The sequence below is a fragment of the Pseudopodoces humilis genome, chromosome 2 (genome assembly GCF_049639895.1).
Source record: "Pseudopodoces humilis isolate 2021_Gansu_Grassland_sample_001 chromosome 2, ASM4963989v1, whole genome shotgun sequence".
Classification (NCBI taxonomy): Eukaryota; Metazoa; Chordata; class Aves; order Passeriformes; family Paridae; genus Pseudopodoces; species Pseudopodoces humilis.
In genome coordinates, this window is record NC_142201.1 from 21,449,842 (window position 1) to 21,474,452 (window position 24,611).

Here is a 24,611-nt window from a genome sequence, read left to right on the forward strand (position 1 = left end):
ATACAGAGAAGCAGAAATGTTTGTTTTGTGGTATAACCTCTAACAAGCCTATGGCTTCAGGTTTAGCTCTCTTAACTTACATGTCTTTGGAAACACATAGCTAACCATGATGTTTAAAGTTCATAAAAACTTTGTGGGCCTTGTCATGGAAGTAGTGTGTGAATATAATTTTTGGTCTATTTTTTTTTTTATTTTAGGTTTATGCCAACATAAATTTATCTATTGATTTGAATTGCTTGTTTTCTCTTGGTCACAGGCTGACTGAGTGGCTGGACTTCACTGAAAGGAGCCATTTCACTGGGGCAGTGGAATAACTGCAGTTATCTCACTACTCGTTGGGAAGTGCTGTGCGTTGCTAGGATTAATTCAACACTAAAGTCTGGGATGGGCCTTAGGGGCAAACATTCCCTTGTTTCTTCTGACATTGGGATTTGTCTACAGCTGGTCAGCTGAGGCACCTACCAAGCATCAACTTTTTTTTTTTTTTTTTTATTGGTTGCCCGGGAAAAGATATATTTTCCCTTGCTTCATCTCCTTTTGACTACTTTTTTACTAGTTTAAATTTTCCTTGACTGATTAATTTCTCCTGGCTGTGGAAAAAGAGCCCTGCTGATGGTGATTTAAATAATGTCGAAACCAATGGGACTCCTATGGCTGCCTTTGATCTTCACACCAGTGTGTGTCATGTTGAATTCTAACTTCCTCCTGTGGATAACTGCACTGGCTATAAGATTTACTCTGATTGATGGCCAAGCACAATACCCAGTTGTTACTACGAATTATGGCAAAATACGTGGTTTAAGAACACCTTTGCCTAATGAGATCCTTGGTCCGGTGGAGCAGTACTTGGGTGTTCCTTATGCTTCTCCTCCAACTGGAGAAAGGCGATTTCAGCCCCCAGAGCCACCATCGTCGTGGACGGGTGTCCGCAACGCCACACAGTTTGCTGCTGTCTGCCCGCAATACCTGGATGAGAGGTCACTGCTCAACGACATGCTGCCAGTCTGGTTTACAGCCAATCTGGATACTGTGGTGACATATGTTCAAGATCAAAATGAAGACTGTCTGTATTTGAATATCTATGTGCCCACAGAGGATGGTAAGTACCCCGAGACCCGCACTGCAGTATGCTCACCAGTTCTACATGTGAGGAGTGTCCAGGTCTTCAAAGCATCTTACTGAGTTTCATCCATGTTTTATCTGTGGAAATGGATAATGTCTCTGAACATGCATTATTAGTAATACTTTGTAGATTGAATATGCTTGTGTGGATTCTCTCTTATGTTTCAGTGCAACACCAACCTGCAGTTTGATTGCATGTGGTGTCAGGGTATATCAGCCAGCCTTAAGTTTACATCTAAAACACAGCAGACAATCATTCACCTGAGAGGAAGGGGGAAATGAACATCAGCCTGAAATAATATAGTTATTTTTCCATGCATGAATGGTACAAATATTCTGTTACATGCTAATTTTTAAAGGAGAATTTATATATTTTTTCTTTATTTTATAATGAAATTTCTGAGCCTACTGTTAACTTTGCTTGATTTTAATAGTTAATAGAAAATTTTTATAGTAATTCAGTCAGCAGAGGATTTTTTTTGTCTGTGAAACTTTTCAATCCAACTTATTTTTCTTCATTCACTAAATTTAAAATAAAGTCAAGGTGATTTATTATGCAGATTTGAACAGGTGGCTTTAAACTTTCATCTGTTTCGTGCAATACTTTCTCAAGAGGACTATTTTAAATCACTTTCTATAGACAAAAAGGATGAACACAATTGGTAATGCAGAACTCATTGAACATTACATGATCTCATTCTTAAAAATGGTAGCTGTATGTTATGAGGAATGTATCTTTGGTTGTTTTGAACATTATTGCTTCCTATAGGCAAGAAAACCTATTTTCATCAGGCCCCAAATGAGCTAAGTCTGTTATTTCACAAGGAAATAAAAATATTATTAGCACTTATATTTAATATTCCACTAAAAGCTAGTGCTTTCTGCTAATTAGAATGCAGTTACGGATGTATAACGTGACAGACTTCTCCCAGATATGCAAATCCCTTCACTTTTGCTGAGGGTTTGATTTACACAACCAAGGCATTGTTATTTCTCAGTAACCATACTCTAAATATGCAAATTTTCTACTTTGATTATTATAATCCTTCTGCCTTGATTGGTTTCTTTACTCAGAATTTCCAAGCTGTCTGCCAGCAATAAACATACCACCTTCTTTTCTTTTTCTCATCAGCTGAAGCAAAAACTTGAAAGCTAAAAATGAAGGGGTAAGGTTTGGGAATACTGGGAGCTTTGCAAAGGAAAATACTACCAAGCTTCTTTTAAAGGAAAAGTGCTGTGAAAGGAAAGCTGCATTTATGGAGGCTGTGGGTGCGTGTGTGTGTGTGTGTGTGTGTGTGTGTGTGTGTGTGTGTGTGCACCCCTGTGTGCAGACAAAGGAGCAGGTCTTTACAACTCAGTTCCTTCCCTCTTCCAGTCTCACTCGACTCCTTCTTACTCCTTGGATAACGACATACATAATTTTTTCCAAAATTTGTTTATGTTCTGGATTCTATCCTTCACCATTCAATTTGTCGCTGGGGTAAGTTTGCCCTGAGAAAGCATTCTGGGTTAGGATTTTATTTGTTCTCACTGAAGGAACATCAGATCTCCTAGTTCAGTCTTATTTTAGAATCCAGTTTTAATAAATAAGATGCTCCTCCAATCTAATAATAATAAGTTTCATATATTAATTAGGGAATACAGGATATTAGATATGAAAAGATACATGTGAGTGTCTAGGAAAAGAATATTTGATATAAAATGAAAAATAATAAAGTATTGTGGGCTGAATGACTAGCAATCTATAACATGCATCTTGCTATAATAACTAATGACATTTTGGTGTTATATATAAAGTAGAAAGGACTGATAAATTTAATTTTACATTCTGGAGACCTTTTTGTCCACTTGTTTTTGCAAAAAGTGTGGTTTGCTTTTCCTGCTTTTTGATTTTCTTTACTCTAAATAGCATTTAAATGGTATCTATTTGCTTTTATATCTCCTGTTGAAAATATAAACACATACATAAAAACATGTAGCTGAATAATGAGAAGACGAAGTTTGTTTTAGTGATGAGCTCAAGGTAAGGTTGCTCCTATATGATTTGACAAGCATTTTTAAAAAATTCCATTGGGAAACAAGAAGCTTAAGAAATAATAAATTAAGTACACAATGTTTTAATTGTATGCTGTATATCTTATCACTAATTAATAAAGCTTAGTGGCTTTTTTGGTGAGGCATATATGCAATCTTCTGACCATAAAAATTCTTAAGGGGAACTGACCTACAGATCACATGCTCTGAGTTAGTGTGTATCCAAATCACTCTAAACAGTCTTAAATAATAGTCCATACAATCTGATTAAAGATGTTATGCTTCATTATATGAGTCCTAGTTGGCAAAAATAATCCATGTTGTTATTGAAATAGACCATGAAATTAGTTTTTGAAGCAAGATTTTGAAGTGAGTGACTTTGAGTTAAATTCACATTTTCAATTCTTTCTTCAGTACAGATTGATTTAAAAGAGCTTTGAAAGTGTTTTCTCGAAGAAAAGTTGTTTGGAATCATCCAAACCTAATGAATACTCTGATTATGAAACTTACTCTGAATAATTTTTGTGCTTTTTTTTTTTTTAACTTTGGTGAAAACACTAGAACAACTAATGAATTAACTGCAGTCATTTGCAGTGCTTACTTCAGATGAATTCTAGTGAAGAACTAATCAAAATAAAACAGCTTTGGGGATTTTTTTTTTAATTGTTTTGTTTTGTTGCAGGTTTTTTTTCAGTACATAGAATGAGCTGTTTCTTATTATTTTTGTGGCTTGGCCAAAGGAAACCAAATTTTGATCATGTACTTTCAATAAAGGGTTTAGAAACAAATGCACATACCCCTCCATCTGATTTCAGAATTGCTTCACTGGAATCCTTTCACAAGAAACTAATGGAAAGAAGAGTAGAATGCAGTCACTTTAACTAGGTAGATAAGTTCAGTTAGTTTTAAAAAAATACTTGGAAATGTTACTGCTTTTGCCTGAAGTACCATGAAATTAAATAACATATAAATCTATAGTTCCTTAAAATAGTTTGAGCTTCTAGGTTAAGAAATTAAAATAACCTGTTATACAGTCTGTATCTGTATTAATCCTAGCCTCTCTTTATACCCATAAGATTCTGGATTTCAAATGTCAGATAGCAGGAGAATCCTGTTGGAATTTCCCATATTAAAATATCCTTACAAAGCAAAAATTATCTTCCTTTTTAGGGGCTGTCTGTTTTCATTATAGATGAAAATATTATTTATCATAGAAGCCAATACACTACCTAGCAGAATGTAACTGCAATTCTACTGCATGTAGATTTTTATTCTTTTGCTATTTATCACTGGACAAGTGTTTTTTGGTGTATCTTTCCTTACAGTTATACTTAGATACACTATTTCAGAGTATCTAAGGTAGCTGTAAAATTTCACTGTTTTTTTTCTTTTTCCTTTGGAAGTGAAAAAAGAACTTTCAACCACTGTGATCCATTGAGATTTTTTGGTTTTTGATCAAAAGTATAAATAATATTACAGTTATTTTAAAGACTCTCAATAGAAGCAATAAAAATAAAATCTAAGAAAATTCTTTTGTATGTCAAACCTATAGTAATAATAAATCACTCAGAACTGAAGCAAATAAAATATTTATAGTGAAACTATCATTTTATCCAGTTGCTTTCTAAACATTTGGCTTGATCTTCAGTATTATTTGTGTGGGTGGCTAACGTCTAGGCTGCTTTTTCTGTTACTATGAACTGTAATTTTCCACAAGAATACTCGAATGTCAGTTTTGAGGAGGTCATCTAGGGAAATGATATTGAGGACAGTGTGTTTATTATAACTTCAGACTGAATATGGGTTTATCTACACTGGAAACGCTAGATTGAAGAGGACACAGACTGTTAATCGGCTGTGCTTAATCCCTGGCCTTTATCATTTGAATCTGTGGATTCTGAAGGAGATTGCTAACTCCTATCATAACTGGGGAAAAAAAGTATAACAAGAAAAAAAAATGGAAAAGGCCCTTGATTTGTATTTCTTTCATGATAAACTTCAAAATTTTATTAATAGCAAAGTAAGATTTAAAAAAAAAAATCAACACAGCAAAACAAAAAAGAGCAAAACCCAACAAGAACAAATCTTTTTATTCTTGTCTAAAACCTGTTATGTTCAGATCAAAAGAGAAAATAATAAAGATTACTTTTTGTTGTCTTTGCTTGATCAATAGTAAGCATATATACTTTTTACTTATTTTGGCATATGGATAGAGTACATTTTACACAAGGGTGGAGCTCCTCATCCTCTGTATCCATTACATATTAACTAATGAAGTATTTAGCATCCAGAGGTTTGCTCTTGTTTCTTGTTTGTGAGCTCTTGTTTCATTTACTTCAGAATAAAAACAGCTGAAGTGACAACAAAAGGTGTGAGACCATGACACTTATTAAGGCTGAATGGGTAGGTGATAATTTTTCATTAGATACTGGGAACTAAGACTTGCTCAAGATTAGTGGTATATTTAACTGTGGACTACCAGGAAAAAAAAAATCTTGTGCAAAAGCAAAGAGATCAACAGTGTTCTCTGGGTGCTGATTGATGAAATATACCTGCAGCTCTTGACTTTGTGTCTATTTGATTAAGAAATAACAAAATGAAGACTTTGAGCAAAGCTGATAGAGAAGACGAGCCTTAGACTGTCCCTTTTGCATATTATGAAATGTCAAATGTCTGCTTAATACATAATTGAGTGTTTACAGCTTTCTTCTTGCCATTGCTGTTGAATTGCAATGTCTTTAACTTAGAAAAAGTATTTTTTTCAAAATTATTGTAATGAAACATAATTGATAAAAATAAGGTTTTTTCCTTTTTCTTTGAGGCAAAGAAAAAGGTAGTGTAAATATTGGTCTCTGTTTTGATGGCATAGAACAGGAAAAGTAAGCTAATCAATGGCCTCTGTTACTATGAAAAATACGGGATCATACATAGTGTCATAGTAAGCAAGACAGGTTTAATATGTTAACATTATTTTTATTGAATTATTAGGAAGTGATGCTAATAATAATAGTAACTTGTCACTTCCAAATAAACTCAATTTTCTATATAAGAGATTCTTCTAAACTGTATGTAGTTTTACGTTTCAGTAGATAAATATCAGATATTTTTCAGATAATCTTAAAATTTTAATTTTCCTATTATCTCCTCACTACTTGTAAATGTAAGTAGCCACTTAAGAAATCAAAGTAAGGATTTATGTGTATAGCTTTAAGGAATTAAGAATCCAATATCTCTTATCTATATGTTTACAGTTTTTATCATTCCTCAAAATCTTTACTACGTATTTTAAAAAGTCAGTTATAATTTCTGTAATTGGCATAGAAACATAGAGTTTTACTTATGTTTTCTGAAGTATTTTTTAAAAGAAAATTTAATAAATTTATTTACTTCTAAAAATACTTAAAATCTTTTTAAATCATATTTGGACTTCTGTAGGTAATGTTTAAACAGTTTCATATTGCAAATGATGTTCTGAAAAAAAACCCAGAAATATAACAAAACTTTGTTTTCCATTTCAGTGTTATAGGTTTTGTCAGTTGGTTTATTTTTAACCCCCACCCGTTCAGTCAATTTTTTGTCTACTTTGGAAAACTAAAAATTAATTATTAATTTTTTTATTATATAAATTCATTTAAGCTTATAAAGACACATATAAAAATACACAAAATAAGACATATCCTTTTGTAAAATGATTGTATTGCTTTCCAGAGTGAGAAGGATTGATAATAGATAATAATTACAATACAAAATGACAATGTTGGAATTATCACATACAGTACCGTTGAACATAAACATATACTTTTTAGCATCAGAGAGAAAATTGCTCTCCATTGTGAAAGATAAATTCCCTGTTGTGTCAGACTGCCTCAAGCCAATTCTTTCACTGTTAGGGTCCAATATATCCTCTCCTCCTAATCCAGAAATATTGCGGCATCTGTGAGAAAGGAGGAGGCATATGTCTGGCTGTTCTCTGCCTACCAGGATAAAGCTGTGGGTAATCCAGGCCCTTATTTTACATTCTTGCTTTTAACAGTTGCAAATACCTTCTGACACCAAAGAACAGGACTCTAATCTAGATGAAATAAAGTTCTTAAATCCTCAGAGATAAATTCAGATTTAGTTGCTAATTTCAAAATGCTGTCCTTTCTCCCAGGAGCTGCCCATTCCACAGGCACTTTACAGGATTGCACCCAAATGGCCTTCTCAGGAACAGATAGGCAGTGAAGCCTAGCAAGAAGACTCAGCATTCAATATAACTTTAGTTAATCCCAAAAGGATTTTTGGCACCGTTTCCTAGAGTCTCATCATTACCTCATATTGAAAAACTTGCTAAAATGGGGGAGAATGTTCTTTAAAACACTATGAATTAAAGTGTCTTGTGCAAAGGAAAATTGATATTATCCATTTATGTAAAGTGCCTTTGGAATTGTAAAGGCTGTGCCATTTGGCTCAGTGACACAAAAGAAAAAGTCTTTAGTCATGTGGGTCATGAGACGGATCAGATTTTGCTTCATTTTGTCCACTGACTCCCACTTGTCTATTTAGGGTGCTTTTTTTGTTTTGATTTGGATTTTTTCCTGTGTGTTTGCTTGGGGTTTCTTTTGTGTTTTGTTTGGGGGTTTTCTTACTTCGTTTTGTTTTTAAATGCAGCTTTCCTCTTCACTCCTGTAAATCATGTCTTTGTACGCTGCTGCTGTTCTCTGTGTGTCATCTTGCTTTCTGTCAAAACACAAATCAATGTGATACCTGCCAACACTGAGGCAGTTCCTCTGTCCTAGAACAGTGCAGTGGGTCCCTGGCAGGCAGGTTTTTGAGCGGTGAATAGCACAGAATATGTGCAGTCGGATCTAATCAGTGTCTTGGCCTTACCGTTCAGATTAGCTTTGATTTCCTGTTAAGGCTTTGTAATCTCATTGGTCTTCCTTCAGGTATTTTTTGCATTGGTCTCAAAGTTTTGAAAGGTATTTGTATCTTTTCATTCAAATTTGGTTCCGTTTCCTTTAATTTGCACATTAATTGCAGGTTCAAACAGAACTGACACATGCTGAATGGCTCAGCTAGATCACAAGGCTCATAAATCAGTCACATCTGTGAAAATATTTCAAGGAATTGTACCCACATCAATCTGATGTCATAGGTAGTTTGTCATCCAGGAAAATTTACTGTTCTCTCCTACAAATGTTTAGATAGCTGCAAAATAAATTAACACAAGTTTGAAATAAAGCAAATGCTCATTATTTCTTCCTCCGGATTCCTGAAAAAATATTGGATAAATGAAACAAAGATGTAAAGTTCTCCTGAACATGACAACTTTTTGTACAGTACTTTGGTTTGTCATTGTTTTTAGAGGGAAAGAATATTTCTGGCCTTTATTCAGAGCTTCTTGCTTACAATTCCAGATAAAATTCTCAGAATGGCATATAATCAATTACGTATGCTTACATTTAGGATTGTATTAGTTGAATTTATTAGTTGTAATCCAAATAGAACAAAGGAAAAAAAGGAAAAAAAAAGTTAATGATAGTGAATTTCATTTGTGTATGTGATATTATCATCTGAAGGAATATGGATGAATTTATGCTCTTGGGGTTTAAGGCTTTTTTTAATCTGGACCTTGCTTTTGGTACCCAAAGAGACAAACAATAATTATTATGAAACCGTGAAAATGAACTAATGCTTATAGCTATCTGGTACTGATGTGTTAAAAATCCATTATAATAGAAGGAAATTTTTATTTTACAGTTCTTGCTGTAGGCAAACTTTTAGTGAAGAATAAATTTACTTGCAATGCTAAGCCAAATTCCTACACTATATACATAGAGGATTTTTAGTTACAAATAGATTTCTGGTGCCTCATTCCAAAATGCTTATAATTGCTGGGTTGATGTTAAATAGATTTTTCATTGACAGGGTGTGACATGTTTAATCTAATGGAGGGAAATTGCTTTGTGCAGATTCAAATGACTATTCAGTTAGTCGTTGGTAATGTTTACAAGCCTTCATAGCTGGAATCATGGATACATTGTTTTATTAAATACACAGAAGGGCAAATGAAAACCCAATCCAAATACGTACGCGTCTTCCTCTTTCAAATAAATTGGTATCAAATTATCTTTTATGTAGTATTTTTGGGGTGGCCAGGAAATTAAAAAAAAATTATTCTGCTTTTGTAGTACTGCCCCCATGGTAGGGCTTTTGCTTGCTTTTCATGCTTGATTCAGACACCAGAGGGAGCACAAGTTTCCAGCAAACTCATTCTTTCCTGTCCCTGGGAATCACTGAAGGAGACACAAATCATGCTGGTGCATGCAGTAGTAAAACATGACAAGTACTGGTTTTTACTGTTTAAACAGATAGGAAGGGATCTGATTCCACCTTTTCCAAGCTGAAAGTTAATAAAGTTGACAGTGTTGATTTTGGTGTTGTGGACTGATGAATCTATACAAGAGATGGAACTTTTCCAAGCAACACATGCACTCACACTAAAAAATTTACACAGAACTATTTTTTTAATCATAAAATAATAAATGTTTGGGTAATAAGCTTACTGGAAATGCACCAGTTTTTAACTGAATAAACTTGCGAGGCATTCAATGGCAGAGCAGATTTCAAAGTAGAGAATTTGATCTGTTTTGTTGGGTTGAATTAGTACAAACATTCCTGCTTAAAAAAGTATTGATTTGGTCCTTCCATTTCAAAAACAAAAGACACAAAATAAATAATTTCTTTTAATGAATGCCATTGCCTTTTCATCTTCTGTTTTACAGTTATACAGCTCAATCATGTAAAGTGCCAAATGTGTTTTGATTTGCCTCCTTCTATTTCACCGAGACAAAAATGTTAAGCATGTTGAAGTTTCATTCTAACTTATAGCATCTTTTAAGTTTTTGCTATCACTTTGTTGGAATTTACAATATAACTAAACTATATTATGTCATACAAAGTGCCAAATCGCACAAATGCTGGAGGGTTTCCCCCTCCAAAATATTTTGATTTTAGATTCATAATGTATCTGATTTAAAAAGTCTGTTATTTTTTATGGTGTTAACGATTTGAGGTGCTTTTCTCATCTCCCTAAAACATAGACCTTGTTCTGTCCTCAGGGATTGATGTCTAGTGTGGGTCCTTGGGAGTTGGATCAAATCAGATTTTTACTATTACGGTGCATAAAACCATCCCTATGGATTAACTGCTATGCCTTATGCCTTAAAGTATAGTTAGAGAAAGTGACACAGACTCTGCACAAAAGGAGCTCTGTACGATAATCTCTCCATGGGAATACTTTAAAGGAAACAAATTGAAGAAATAACTGAATACAAATGAATTCAGTAATGTGAACTTAAAGAGTGGGATAAGTTTCTAAAAGTCATACTGTACAGTGCATTCTTTATTTTCATTCTCACAGGGTTATCCATAATGCCTTCAGTGTTATTCCCAGAAGTAAACTGTGGTAGATGGATTAAATAGGTAATTTTTTATTCTTAACTGTGTCCATTTTCACAATAAACTGCTGAGAGATATCCTGGCTTTATTCCTTCTCTATCCAATTTTACTATTCCATGTAACCACTTCTTACCTACATTGGCCACTATCATTTTACGAATTAATCCCTTTGCTCACTGCACAAAGTAATACTGTAAAGTAAGTGTAAACTCAGTTTCCATTTCCAAAAATGGTGTTACTTGCATATTCTTTCTTATTTATTTTTTTATCAAAGTCACGCACAGGAAGCAGCAGTACGTGAGAAAAGAGCAACTATTATTCTTAAATAATTTTAGAAGGGATTTAGGAATATATAATAAATATATTTATTTATAAATAAATACAATTTATTTATTAGTACATAATTTTATGTATATATTAGATATGCAGTGAATGTAAAAGGACCAGGCAAAGACAGAAACCCTGATTTTCTTTCATGTATTAGTCCTTCTGTCCTGGTGTCCTTCAGTGGGCTGCTCAGCAATGCTTGCCAAGCTGCATTTGGCCAATAGGATAGTACATGGTGATCCTAATGCACCCTGCTGTATTAAGTTGGGGTTTGCTTTAATTTATTTCTTGTAGTTTTCTGTTGTTTTCATTTATTTTTAGTTGAACAGTTCTTTGTTTAGAAGAATTTTAGTTGTCATCATGAAGTGCTCACCTCACACCCAATGTATAAGTATGCCCAGTAAGTATTTCAGATATTGCAAGAACCAAGGGGAAGGATATTGTTCAGATACTGACTTTTGCAGGTTTTCTTAAGTGTCTATTCTTTAAATGCATACAGTTCTGTATAAAAGTGCTTGAGCATCTAGGAAGGCTGTGAAAGATTTCCATCATGAAACACTTATCCTGCTTTAGTTCAAGTAGTAATTTTCATTTTTTAGCACCTTTGAAACTGTGGCCTGAAATGCTTAAGTTAATTTTCTATTATTCTTAAATAAATTAAGAATTTAGTAAGTAATTATAAGTTTCAAAAGTATCAGCATGTATGACATTTTTTAAAATATTATGCAATTAATAGTTGGTTCCATTTTTGAGTACTGCTTCTGGATTTGTTGCTTCATAATACTGTATCAAACTTCTAAATGTAGGCTATTTTAACATGCCTGTTTTGCATATCAAATTAATAGAGTAAATCAAAATGGCTTAGTGTTGGTAATATTAACTTGATTCTTTCAAATTCTAGTATATAGCTTTTGGATTTGATTGTCTATGTTAAGTCTCTTTGTCTTCTTGTGATCTTTTTCCTACTTTGTCTCAACACAAATGGTAAGGTAGACGCTGTTAGTTCCTAAAACCAGTTATAAAACAGTTATTTCTATATTATAAGTGGACCTAGTTTAAGCACTTTTTCCTTTATGATGTACTAAGTGAAAGTATTTTTTTAGCACAAGCAACTTTAATTTTTCTTTTCTGTTTTGTGACCTTTCTTTTGTAAGCCTAAATTGGAACTACTAACACCTGACACTTTCCCTACCAATTTTTCCATTTCTTATGCAGATTTATTACAAGACTTTTTGTTTAATACAGAGATAAGAAGTAAAATTGTCTGGGTTGTTGGGTTTTTTTTTGTTTGTTTGGGGTTTTTGCTTTTGTTTTTTCTTTAATAAATTACCAAAACCACTGTATTGCTTAGATACACTGGCACTGAGGCATTCTGAGGTCTAATAGAAAGAGATTTGAGATCAATCATCTGTTGCCTTTGTGTCTTGGTTTTCCGTTTAGAAAATTAGTATCACAGGATTTTTTCTCTTATTAGGATTAGAAACAACTGCAAGAAGGAAACACCTCTGGGTGAAAAAAGGCTCAAGTTACTTCCCATATAGTTATAACCTAAAAGACTGTATTCCTTTCTTTGTGTGTGTGCACAGCTTTTTTTAGGATCTGTCTTACCCCCCTTGGTGATCCATTTACTGGCACCACTTTGCGTTGTATTGTAACCACCAAGCAAAACTCTGAAAGGTCTAAAGGGCGATAGATTTGGCAGCCAGTGTACCATGATGAATTTAAATAATTGGGTAAAGAGATTTAAAACTAAGGTATCTAGAACTTGAAACTTTCTGGGTTTATATTTAATAAGATAAAATAATAATAATCAATTATAATATATAACATATATAACATATAACATGTAATATATAATATATAATATATAGTACTATATATTATATATTATATATTATATATTATATATTATATATTATATATTATATATAATCTTATTTATAAATTAATAAGATTTTAGTAATTTGGAAATTATGTGTAGATTGTACTTGTGATTTGCTATGTTCTTTGTAGAAATTTTAGACCTGCATTTATTAGCACTTCTTTTTTAGCAACACAATGCATGATATATTCCTGCAGGCTTAATGCCACTCAAATATAGCCTATGATAATTCCTGAAGTTTACAAACAGATAGTTTTAAGAGCCTTACCTATTGTTTTCCAAAAATATGTTGGCTTGCCTGTAGCCCAGAAATTATATGTACCCTTGGGAATTTTTCATGAACAGTCGAAATGCACTAACCTCTTTGCCTGATAATCACTTTGAAAATTACAGTCATGTTTGATTGACATTTCCTGCAAAATTACGTGTATACGCTGATAATTTGCATTAAACTTTAGTACTCCCTACTGCACAATAGGGTAGCATAGATAAGCTCTCAGGTAAGAGAGATAAGGACAAACTCTACATTTTTGCTGAAAACTTACATTTCTTAGATAATGACTGACTAACGAAATGAGTAGAGAAAAATATTTCTTTATTCTCTTAAAAGGGCTGAAAGTGCTTCAGCTTGGAGGAAGGTATTTTAAGGAAGCTGGTAGACTTCACAAGTTTCCATCTAAAGGAGAGCTTCTGTTGAGCACAGCAACTTTCATGGGTGGAGTTGTAAGCTCTGTTAAAAATATAAGCACTGTTTTCTTAAGGGCAGCAGACAGTAAGTGGAATCTTATGCAGTCTGCTGTCTGAACATCCAATAAAGGAATATCTGATGGCAGCCAAGTCCTGCAGAATGCCCAAGTTAAATACTTGGGCTTAATGATGGAAAAAGCTGCTTTGGGGAACAATCCAAAGCTCTAGCAAAGCGGGGAAATGCTCACAGTTACCAAATGGTCATGAAAATACATTTCTCTACTTTGGACCTGGCTGATCAGGACTGATTTGCTAGACAAGGTTGCTAAAGGAGGAAGCAGCAGTGACAGCAAAAAAAGCGATTTTCACCATCACAGGGAAGCCTGGCCTGAATTTCTACCAGAACAAAGAGTACACAGGGAGCATCATTAATCCTCTCTGGTGAGACTGGACCGTGGCAAAGTAGATCTAAGCTGCTAAAGCCTACATTTTCCCAGAAATAACAGTACAGACACTAGAGGACAAGTGGATAAAAACAGTTGTGATAGGATACAGACATTTCATTATAACCTTTCCCACTTTTTTTTCCCTAAGCAACACAGCATCTTCACTATTTCTTAGCTGTGTTCCCTTTAGTATGTCTGCTTTTTTTTTTCTCTGCAAATAAGGTACTTTTCTGAATCAACCCTTAGCTTTTTATTTTCTCCTTTTTGGACTTATATTCACAGGTCTGAGTGGGCATCTTTGGTAGTTTTTATTTCATCTTTTAGTGTAGGCCTTAAGTAGTCCTTTGTTTAGCCGTAAGTATATTTATTTTATCTATAAATGTAATAATCTATACTATATTGAGATTGAGATATTTTCTAGGGTTTTATGTGCACTGAGAAATAAACTGCAAGTATCATTTCACTGCTGCAAACTGCTTTACTATAAGAAAGAAACTCCACTCCCTGATCTGACTCAGTAAAATCAAACTTATGTTCTTTTGCTGATCTGACTCAGTAAAATCAAACTTATGTTCTTTTGCTGTACCTATCCTGTAGATAGATTATTTCTGTATTTAGAGTTGTCAGTGTAGCATATTAATGAACAATAAATAGGTTTAAAGCTGATAAATTAATACTAACATACTCAAAGCCTGGACAGCAGCATTCAAGTTGTATGACAGTTTTATCCATTTTATGAAGGCCTTTCTATGATCGTTTTTATTCTTGTCTTTTTTAACAAACTCTTCAATATATATATACTCATATATACTCCTCCCCTCACCCCCCAATAATTTTCTGTTTAAACTACACAGCATATAATGTCAGTAGTGGTCTTTTTTGTTGACAATAGTATGTATAAATTTAGCTTCAGAACTAGCAGGATAAACTTCAGTAGAAAGTCCTTGTATTAAGGATGTAAATTGCCAATAATTAGTGTACTGCAATTAGTATATTATATGTATATTATATGTATAATATGTGTATCTATATACTATTCTACTATTATAGTACAGTATAGATGTCCTGCATGACACTTCAAAGAAGCAGTAGGGGGTTTAATTTTGGGTAGTCCTGACTTAAACACTGACAGAGCTAGACTGTTTAATATGGTCATGCTGGTAGGGCTGCCAATTGTTGCAGTAGAAAAGGTAGAGTTCCTGAGTCAATCCTTGCTTTCCTCAGAGGAAACATTAGTTGCTTGATGAAAGGTGTTATTTGTAGAGAATAACATATGTAATCTAGTATTAAAAAGCACCAGGAAATTGTCAGTTATGCATGTAACACAAGGCAGTATTGATTACCACTAATAACTGAGAGCAGCAGAACTCTTGTGCACTAAATTTACTCCTTGTCTGTGATGTAAGAACAAAACAATCACATGAATAAAAACATTAGATACAGAATAGAGCTGAAAGGACTTTTCTCATTTATGACTCTAATTAAAGCAGCAGAGTAAATGCTTTTGCATAGAAAAGAATTTTAATGGTGAAATTAGAGTAAGAAAGTATTTCTTGACTTTTTGTATTAAACATTTACTGTGATCTAAGGATAAATTCTTGTTAAACATTGAACTTTGCTTACTGTTACCTATTTTGGTGAAATATATAGTACAACTAGTGTTTTATTATTATTATGTTGGTTTTGACCAAACAGTAATTCCAGTTCCACACAACAGTAATTCCAATGATGCAATCATCTGTCTGGATTTTTTGGAAAAGAGACATAGTTCTTTTTGTAGTGGGTATGCAAAATGAAAACAATCTAGCAAACAAACAAACAAACCATTGTGGGGATACCAGCTTCCTTCAAGGCTTAGTATGGTAACTTCGTATAAATATTCAACTCTAGTGCTACAGGTATGTCCACAGAATTGAATGCTAGTCAAAGTTGGATGAAGCAGGACACTGGATTTATAAGAGCTTACATTGAATATGTGTCCTTCATGCATATGTGGCAGCCTTCCCTGCTGCTTAATTATATCTAACCAGCTGTACAATTTTACTTTTTTGTTGTTAGGCAAGAATATATATCAGAAAGTCTCACCATTACAAACGACAGCCCACACGAAGCCTGCACATGACATCCATCCTAGACAGAGCTGGCTGTGGTGGAAAGCCTCAGGGCAGCAGTGTGGGTGTAGTTCAGAGCAGGGACGTGCACCCCATGTGTGAGCCTTTCACCACTGAGCTCCCTGCAGGTACAGTCCACAGGAACTGCTCCGTGCCAGGGGTGTGAGAGGGTGTCATTACAGCCAGAGATCGTGAGGCCACTATGATTGTCACTGAGGAATAGCAAAAGAGCATGGCATTTGGGACTTCATGGATCTGAACTGGCTGAAAGTAATACAGATAGATAAATAATGAGTATGTTTACTCTGAGCAATAAGAATGGAACGGTACAGATGAGGAGGATTGAAATACTGCAGCTCATACTTTGATGGTGCATTTTCAGTGATTTTTGTCTACTTTAGCTGAGTTTTCTAAAATAAACTATATATGCATATTTTACACTTTTGCATATATTTTATACTCCATATATATTTGTATATATATATATATGTATATATATGTATATATATATACTTATCTTTGAAGAGCTTTCAACTAAGAGACTATCCAAAATATAGTTTATAAGTTTTTATTTGGAATTCTAAGTTGTAGTGCCAGTTTAGGCCTGTGAATTACACTTCTGTATGAATCAATTTTTGTAACAATGTGGTTTGCTTTTACAAGGGAAAGAGAACAATAATCTTCCTTTTCTTCTTGTTCATAGTTATTAGAAAAAATAATAAAAATAGTATTCAATAATGAAGTCAAATAATAGCTTAATTTTTTTGTAAATTATATTAACTGACAGCATTGGAGATTCATTAGAAACAGATTATTTGGTATACAGGTATTCATTTAAACTAATGCTACATTTACCTCAGTTGTACCTGAGAAAGAAAGCCTTCATTAATTCATTAAATTGTGAAAAAAAACATTGCATTTGTAATAACAATGTAATAATAATGATAATAATAGTAATAACATAGTACTTCTTTCTACTACTAATAATGTAATAGTAAAGGAATTTTTCCCGCATCAGGGATTTTTTGTCCTGAGTAACCATTGTTATTTGACAGTACCAAATTACTGGTAAATGCTCAGAGCAGACTCCATTAAAACAAAAAGAATCTGTTTGTTAAATAGAGGGTTTAACTTCCTTCATTTTTTAAAGAGGCTGCATCTAGACTACATGTTGTTTTCACGTATCAGACTTAATTAGAGTAAATAGGAAGAATGTGATAGAGTTTTTCTGCTTCTTGGCACCAATAAGTCTGTTTGGTTTTAGCCCAGGGATATCTTTATGCTGTTACTTCATACATGGCAGACAATGTCTTAGGGACTCATGGAAGCTGATTATTTTTTCCCCATATTTGAAACTTCTGTTTCAACTTGTGTTCTTCTGAAAGCTAATTTAATTTGTGTTTTAGTATTATAGGGTTTTGGTTTTTTTTCCATTTTCTGTCTAGTTATTGCTTTACCTCTTGTTAATGTAATCTATAGGGTTGGTTGTTTTTCTTTTAAGTAATAAACTGGACAGCAGAAATGACAGGATCTTTGTTTATAAGGGAACTGTAGATATACATATTAGAACTAAACCACTTACTGAGGGCTCATAAGTCCTTCCTGTCACTTATGGCACTTGCAGTATAAATTGCTTCCTCAGGGAGGTTCTTCTCTCTAGTGCCTATTGAGGCTTCCTTTTTAGAATTTTTTTTTCCTTAATTTTTTTAGGTCAGTTTTAATTTTTTAGAAAGTCAGGATTTTTTGTGTATATTACTCAGGCTAAGTTCTCTGCTCTGTAATTCTCTGTTATATTTCTAACATTGCACAATAAATATTTATATCTGTGAGTAATTGCATTCATTTCACGCCATTCCTAGTAATTTAACATGTAGTATATGGAAAACCAGCAGAAATCTCATTTTGAGTTCAATAAGGGTTTAAACCATATTCACAAAGAATGAGACATTAACGTGTACAAAAAACCCCTATGAAATAGTTAAGGATTGTGAAAACTGATTCTTGGAGTTGGAGCTACCTCTAGTAGTCATTTTTCTTTTCATGAAATAAATTTTTATGGGTTTCTAATTGATTTGGATGCAGTCATGCATGGCTTTATGCACTCATGCACGAATTTCTGACTTTTGTTGCTCTCTGACTCTTCCTGATGCCTTTGAACATTGTATAAACTATGGCAATACTCCACTATGAATATTCCATTTATCTGAAGCTTGCTCAAATGATTACCTTTCTTTTTCCTCTAGTGTTTTTGATATGTTATTGGTTTCCTATACAATTGCTGCCCTCCAGGCAACACAAGTACTTTATATGATTTCAGATGTAGCCGGGTTACTCAATCATGTGTGCTTTGTATCGAATTTGATAAAGGTGACCAGGATTTTCAAATGCAAACTTGACAGCAACTTCTGGCCCCAGAGCCATCACACTTTCCAGAATGAATTCCCAAAGGAACAGGATAGGAACTAGGGAATTTTTAGCATGATCCAAGGCAACTAGGGAAAAATGGGATGAAGTAAAAAAGAACAAGTATCATCTTCTTTGTACACCACTGATAACTTAGGTCTTACTGGAAGTTTAATGGAAACATAGATTTTTTTTTTTTTTTTTTAATTACCTGAAATGTCAATTAAGCTACTCTTAGTCTGACATGCTGTCTGCTTTCTGCTTGCTCTCTTCCAGTCATGTATGGCAACTTTGGAAAGGGGGTTTAATGCTGGAACTTTTAAAGGCTTCTTATATGAGCTTGTCATTGATTTTTAGGACCAAGTTCTGCTGTTAAAGAATTTTCTTTAGAATTCAGTCCCCATCATATAAATTCTGTTTATTTATAGGTATCCCACTTATCTGAATGGACTATCTGAAGCCAGGAGTTAGGACAAGTTAGTTTCTTCATGTACAAATTCATTATTTTTCTTTAGAATTGCGTGTGGACTTGAGAAGATAGTTCTCCATTAAATTCATACTTTCCTTCATATCATTTCCAGGTTTACATTTGCAGCATGTGTGTAAGCAATGGAGCAAGCAGAACCTGTATACATGCTTATGGTCTGTCATTCTACCAATGTTTTTAGAATACATATGACAGTCACCCTAACAGATCTTAGAGCAAAACTTACGTTATGTTTCATCATACTGAGAGTAAAGCAAAGATTAGAGATTAAATGACCTGTTTGCCTCTCTGCTACCTCTTGGCCCTTTTAGAATTTTTAGAACCCACAAGCACACATTTATGTGCACATGAAATAGAATCAACTCCAGAAAAGAGCAGATACTGAATTTAATGAGGGTTGAGGAGGCAAGTTGTTAATGTGCTAATTTTTTCCTACTCTAGTTCATTTTTCCTAAGCTGCCAGAGGCCTACTTTTTCCCTAATACTGCCTTGTTTCAGTAAATGGATCAACAAAACAGTTGTTTCATAATGTTACTGGATGAAATCCTGGCCTATGTTAAAGTCAGAGTTTGCTCTTGCTGCCTATATGGAGATGCATTTCTACAAGTGCAATAAACAGTAAGATTGTCATGTTTCAAATAGGGATTAGGACTTCAGTATAACAGCAGTGAAAATAATCAAGATGTAATGATTTAGGATAAATCATGGTGGAGAGAGTATATCTACAGCATTCAAGATAGTAAATCATGTTACACAAAAAATATGTAGTGGGTTCAAAACTACATGAGACTAGAACTTTTAAAGTCCTTATTAGATTCCACATGGACCTGCTCGACAATTTAGGTACTTCAATCAAATTTGACTTTGAGGATAGTTTGGAAATATATGAATGTGACTATAAACAAATATCTGTAAAGCTGTGTATCAGTAAAAAAAAGAACATACTTTTTTTTTCTACTCATAGTTTTTTTATGCCAGGTTGCATCATTTTGCCAAAGACTTCTCTTGTGTGTGACAAAACTGCTGAAGTTTTCATTCTGCTGAAACACCCCACCTATTCCTTAATAGTAGAAGCCTGATTATTTTAACTTAACTTGTCATGTTGTGAGTCCTTGCTCCTTGGGTGCAGGAAGAACATAGTGCTTTTCACTAATGTGGTGGGAAATTACAAAATGAATTGTCTTACTGATTATAAGGAAATGTGGATGTTTTAGCATAAGCCTTAGAGCGAGTTCATCCATAAACCTAAACTTTTCCCTTATAGGCTTTACATAATCTACAAAAGAAGCTTTTTCAGTTTACTTAATGTTTATGGGATTCTGACCTGATTCAGTGTTGCTTAGAAACATCCTTGCTTTAGAAAAAATGAGTCTTTGCTGGATTCAATTATATGAATATTTATTTATGGCTAGATTCTGCCTTTAGGCAAAACCTGGAGTGAAAGCTGATTCATAATTAGCATTGTCCCAGAAGGAGCTCTGGAAGTGGCTACAGGACTTTATAGTGCCTTAGGAACAACCTTCAAGCTCAGTCTCCTTTTTCTTCACATCCTGCTTCAGGGATTCAGTTATTTTAACACAGCAGCGTTAAAAATTTATTGCTGTTCAAACACTGCATTTAAAGATTATATTCTCCACCTATTTATATGATCATTCTGCCTACACCACTGTATTCACAATGGTTTTGTTTTCCTTTAGAATGGGTCATTTAAGATTATAATGCTTTACTCTTATTCCATTTGCAGTAAAAGTGCTTCTAGTTTGACCTGATTTCAGAGAGGCCATATGTTTGATACACATATAGACTTTTCTGAAGTACTAGGATCAAGATTCCATCCCAGAAATGTTTTTCTCTTTCTCCTGTCAGTTACAGTTAATCACTATGACTGTGTTGTAATCTGATTCCAAGTAATTAATTAATATTATTTTACTATAGGGGAACTTGATTTGTTTTGTCATTAAAGGTGAATGACTAGGAAAAATATGAATCAGATTAAATGCTTCTTTTGCAATTTGGAATCACATATTTTTGAGAAACAGTTGTATTGAATGCCTTTATTGGCATCTGCTGCTTTATCAGTTATGGTTCCTGCTTCCTGATGGCATAATACCACTCTGCTTTATAACTTCACTCTTAGAGGTTGAATTTGTGTTTATCTTTCTCCAGTAAATTTGTAATCCTTCCTTCTCTGCCAATCACTTCTCACCTGCTTAAGTGCTTCAGAGAAGCGGATGTATTTTCTTCATACTGCTGCTGTGCCAGCAAAGAAACTCACTGCTTGCCACCCTCCAATATAGCAATTTCTGCCTCTGCTTGTGAAGCTAGTCAAATGATTGTTCCCTAACCTGTTTCAGTCAGTGTATTTTAGCTTTATCAGTTTAAAAAGTCATTCTTTGTTAACTTGACACATTTTTTGTCTGAGATGAGCTCTGAAGAAATCACATGTGCAGTTGAATTAGTTTCTAGCAAGAAGACAGTTTTAAGCAGATGACAGAAAGGCTGAGATTTAGTCAAGAAATGGTAAATATTTTCATGACTATAACTGCCAATGGAAGAGAATGCATCTCCATATCTAAATTGAAGACTAACCTTAAAAAATATTCCATTTACTTTCAGTTCTTTGACAGAAATTTTCTGTCTTTGTGTACATGTGTGTTTGAGAAAGTTGTGTGTGCAAGGTGGAGAGAAGAGTGGAAAATCACCAGGACTCTGCATCCTCTGTATATACTTATTGCAAAGACAGACAGGAAGAAATATTAACTGAATGTAAAAACAACAGTGAAAATGCAAAATATTTAGTAGACGTAACTTGACATAATTTATCCTCAAATCTTACAGGAGAAAAAACAAGAGTGTACTAGCATATGACATCATACTCTTCTTGCAAGTTTTTTTGCATCCTATGCTCATGCTATTTCTCCATCTAAACATAAATATTAAGGAGTATAGGATTTATAAAAAACTGAGTGGTTTTCTGAGTATGCTGTGAGTATGCTGTTTATCTTTCCTATGTATACATATTTAGAAAAGACGGTGATTCCCAGGGGATAGTGTAAAAGAAAAAAAAATTAAAAAGTGAGAAATGACAAATTTACTGTGGTCTATGACAAGGAAAATCTTCAACCATGAATTTAAATACGTCATATTTTCAAAATGACAAAACAAAAAGTTGCTGATACGTATAATCTGATGCTTCTGCTCAAGCTTTAGGGACTAGCATTAAGGTTAGGCTAAGAGAAGAAAGGAAGGAATAAGGTGTGGCAAAGATTAGACTTGTTTGGCTTTAGTCTTAAATAATTAGGCAAATTATTACAGTTGGTGTGCAATATTTGGGTCTAATCACAGTTGCTGCTGCTGTTGCAGCTATTTGAATATTTTGCTGGGCACCAGCTCCACCATCAAGCACAGTTTAGCTGCTTCAGACACCAGTATGTGCATTGGAGGCACTGGCAATGACGCTGTTCCGATACCTTCAGCCGCCTGGTCCTGCATAGAAATTGTTGCTTCACCTAAGCTGAAACTTGGTTTGGAAGCACAAAAGCACAACATCCATACCATGTAGGAAAAGCTTACCCTTAAGTTCTGCCTTAAAGTTCTACTTAACACATTTCATAAAAAAAATTTTAAAAAAATAGCCCTCTTTCCCCAACACAAAAGCATAACCCCCTGACTGAACACATGGATGTATTTTATCATTAAAGAGGCAATATGCTTGTACTGAGAGTGATCCATCTGGTATTTCTCACCTGATTTACTTGCTCCTTCCTTTACTATATAATATATTAATGCGATTGGCTTTTCATATCATCATCTGACCAAGACTTCTTGCATGTTCTACACATTTGTCTTTCTTATATTTAGTATATTTTTTAGTTCTGTTTTCCTTCCTGCATTTTCTTAAGCCAAGAAAGTTTCTATTCATGACCAACCATAAATACCACAGAAATACAATAATTTTAACTGAAGCAAACCTCTCTTGGCCACGGTGATCATGTGGACAAGCTGAAAAAGTGCTGACTGAATGCGATGTGTGCATTGCATTGCGACGGGTTACATCACTAGTCGTAACATGATGTAACCCAACGCAGCATGATGTAAGCGTCGTGATACATTGGAGATTTAAAGAAACATCAGCATTCTCTTCTCTCCCTCTGCCCATTTCCAGGAATGTACTTTTGTTCATGGTCTAGCAGTTAATGACCAACCCTCTTGCGAGTCTGAATGCTCATGTCTTCTTCTTATTCTAATTAATTCTAATTCTAACTCTAATTCAAATTCTAATTCTAAATCTTATCCTTAATTATAATAATATTTTTCTTTCTAATTATGGGCAATGCAGCCTCAATTCTTAAAAGAGATGTTATTTTAACTCAATTTACATATGCTCTCTGTCAGTTATCATAGATTTCTGATGAAAATTTAAAAGAAAATTAGTCATGCTGTGTTTAAAAATGCTTCACAGGTCTAAAGGGTAAAAATTATTTAGTCCAATTTTGAAACTGTGTAGCCAAAACATAGGTTGAAACACCTTTGATTTGTATCGTACGTTGCATGTGGGAAGCTGTGCCAGGCTCATGGCTTTTTGAAAAAATTATTTCTATTACAACTTGGTTCATTTTTTTGTAACATCACTGCAGTTCTGAATCAGTTCAGCCTGTCTTCTGTGTGGATGTCAGAGTGATTTGCCTTGTGACAATGGTTTCCTATTGCCATTGTTGCTTTCAGGACTGACTTTTGTATGTTCCTTTTATTAGTGTGTAAATTCTGAAACTAAGTTAGCAGGCACATATACTGCAAACTTTATTAATCTTAGAAACTGAGATGCAATTCTTTTGTGTGCTGGTGTACAAGTAATTGTGTGATTGGCTTTGATACTTTACAAAGGTCTATTTTAAGAAAAATATGAAGCACATGTAATTTTCTCAGGGTGAACAGAGACCCACATTTTATCCCTTAACAAATATGATCATAAAGATGGAACAGAGTATGATCAAATAATATAGCAAACTTTAAAAGTTGACTAAAATCAACAAGAACTAAAATAACCCTTTTGGAAACAATTCTAGGATTCTCTGACTCCATGTGAGAACTAGGGACAGTAACTAGTCCTTCTTTGATCCTAATATCAATTTAGCATGTGCTTTTGGTTTCACTACTACCACATCTTAAATAATTATATTGTTATACAAGTCAATTTTCTCCACAATAACAATAAAAACTGAGGTTGAAAATGTTTTAGGACCACACAAAATATTTTTATCCTGTTCCTTTCTTTCAAACTGTCAGTCCTCTCATGCATCAGAATAAGGAATCCTGATGGTGCAAGGGATTTCTGCGTGAACTATACTTTACTTCCCAGAGTTTCTTCCCAGAGAGTTTGGAGATTGATCTATGCCATAAAACACACAGTTCACCATCTCTCCCCCATAACTTTTATTTTGAACATAAATCAGTACCATTTATCTCAGTTAAATTAGACATAACTGTGTGGTTTGCCTTTTTTTGAGTTATTGGTGCCAGCTATATGGTGTAACATCCTTAAATGCTAACAGTACCAAATGCTAATAAATATTAGGTACTTTATTTTGTTCTTTGTCGAAATTTTAAAGAATTGATTGGTTTTGATTTGTTAAAGATTAATAGATTTTAAATATATTCAATTATTTAGA

The 24,611-nt window shown here is 33.9% G+C and overlaps 1 protein-coding gene across 2 annotated transcripts in view; it reads left to right on the forward strand.

Moving 5' to 3' along the window:
• The window catches only part of NLGN4X (neuroligin 4 X-linked), a 160,645-nt gene that overhangs the window by 51,667 nt on the left and 84,367 nt on the right, over window positions 1-24,611 (forward strand). For both annotated transcript variants that reach the window (XM_088051086.1, XM_005516610.3), the window contains exon 3: window positions 257-1,099. In XM_088051086.1, the coding sequence (XP_087907212.1) occupies window positions 628-1,099 (472 nt within the window). In that variant the 5' untranslated portion in view covers window positions 257-627. The remainder of the gene's footprint in view (window positions 1-256; window positions 1,100-24,611) is intronic.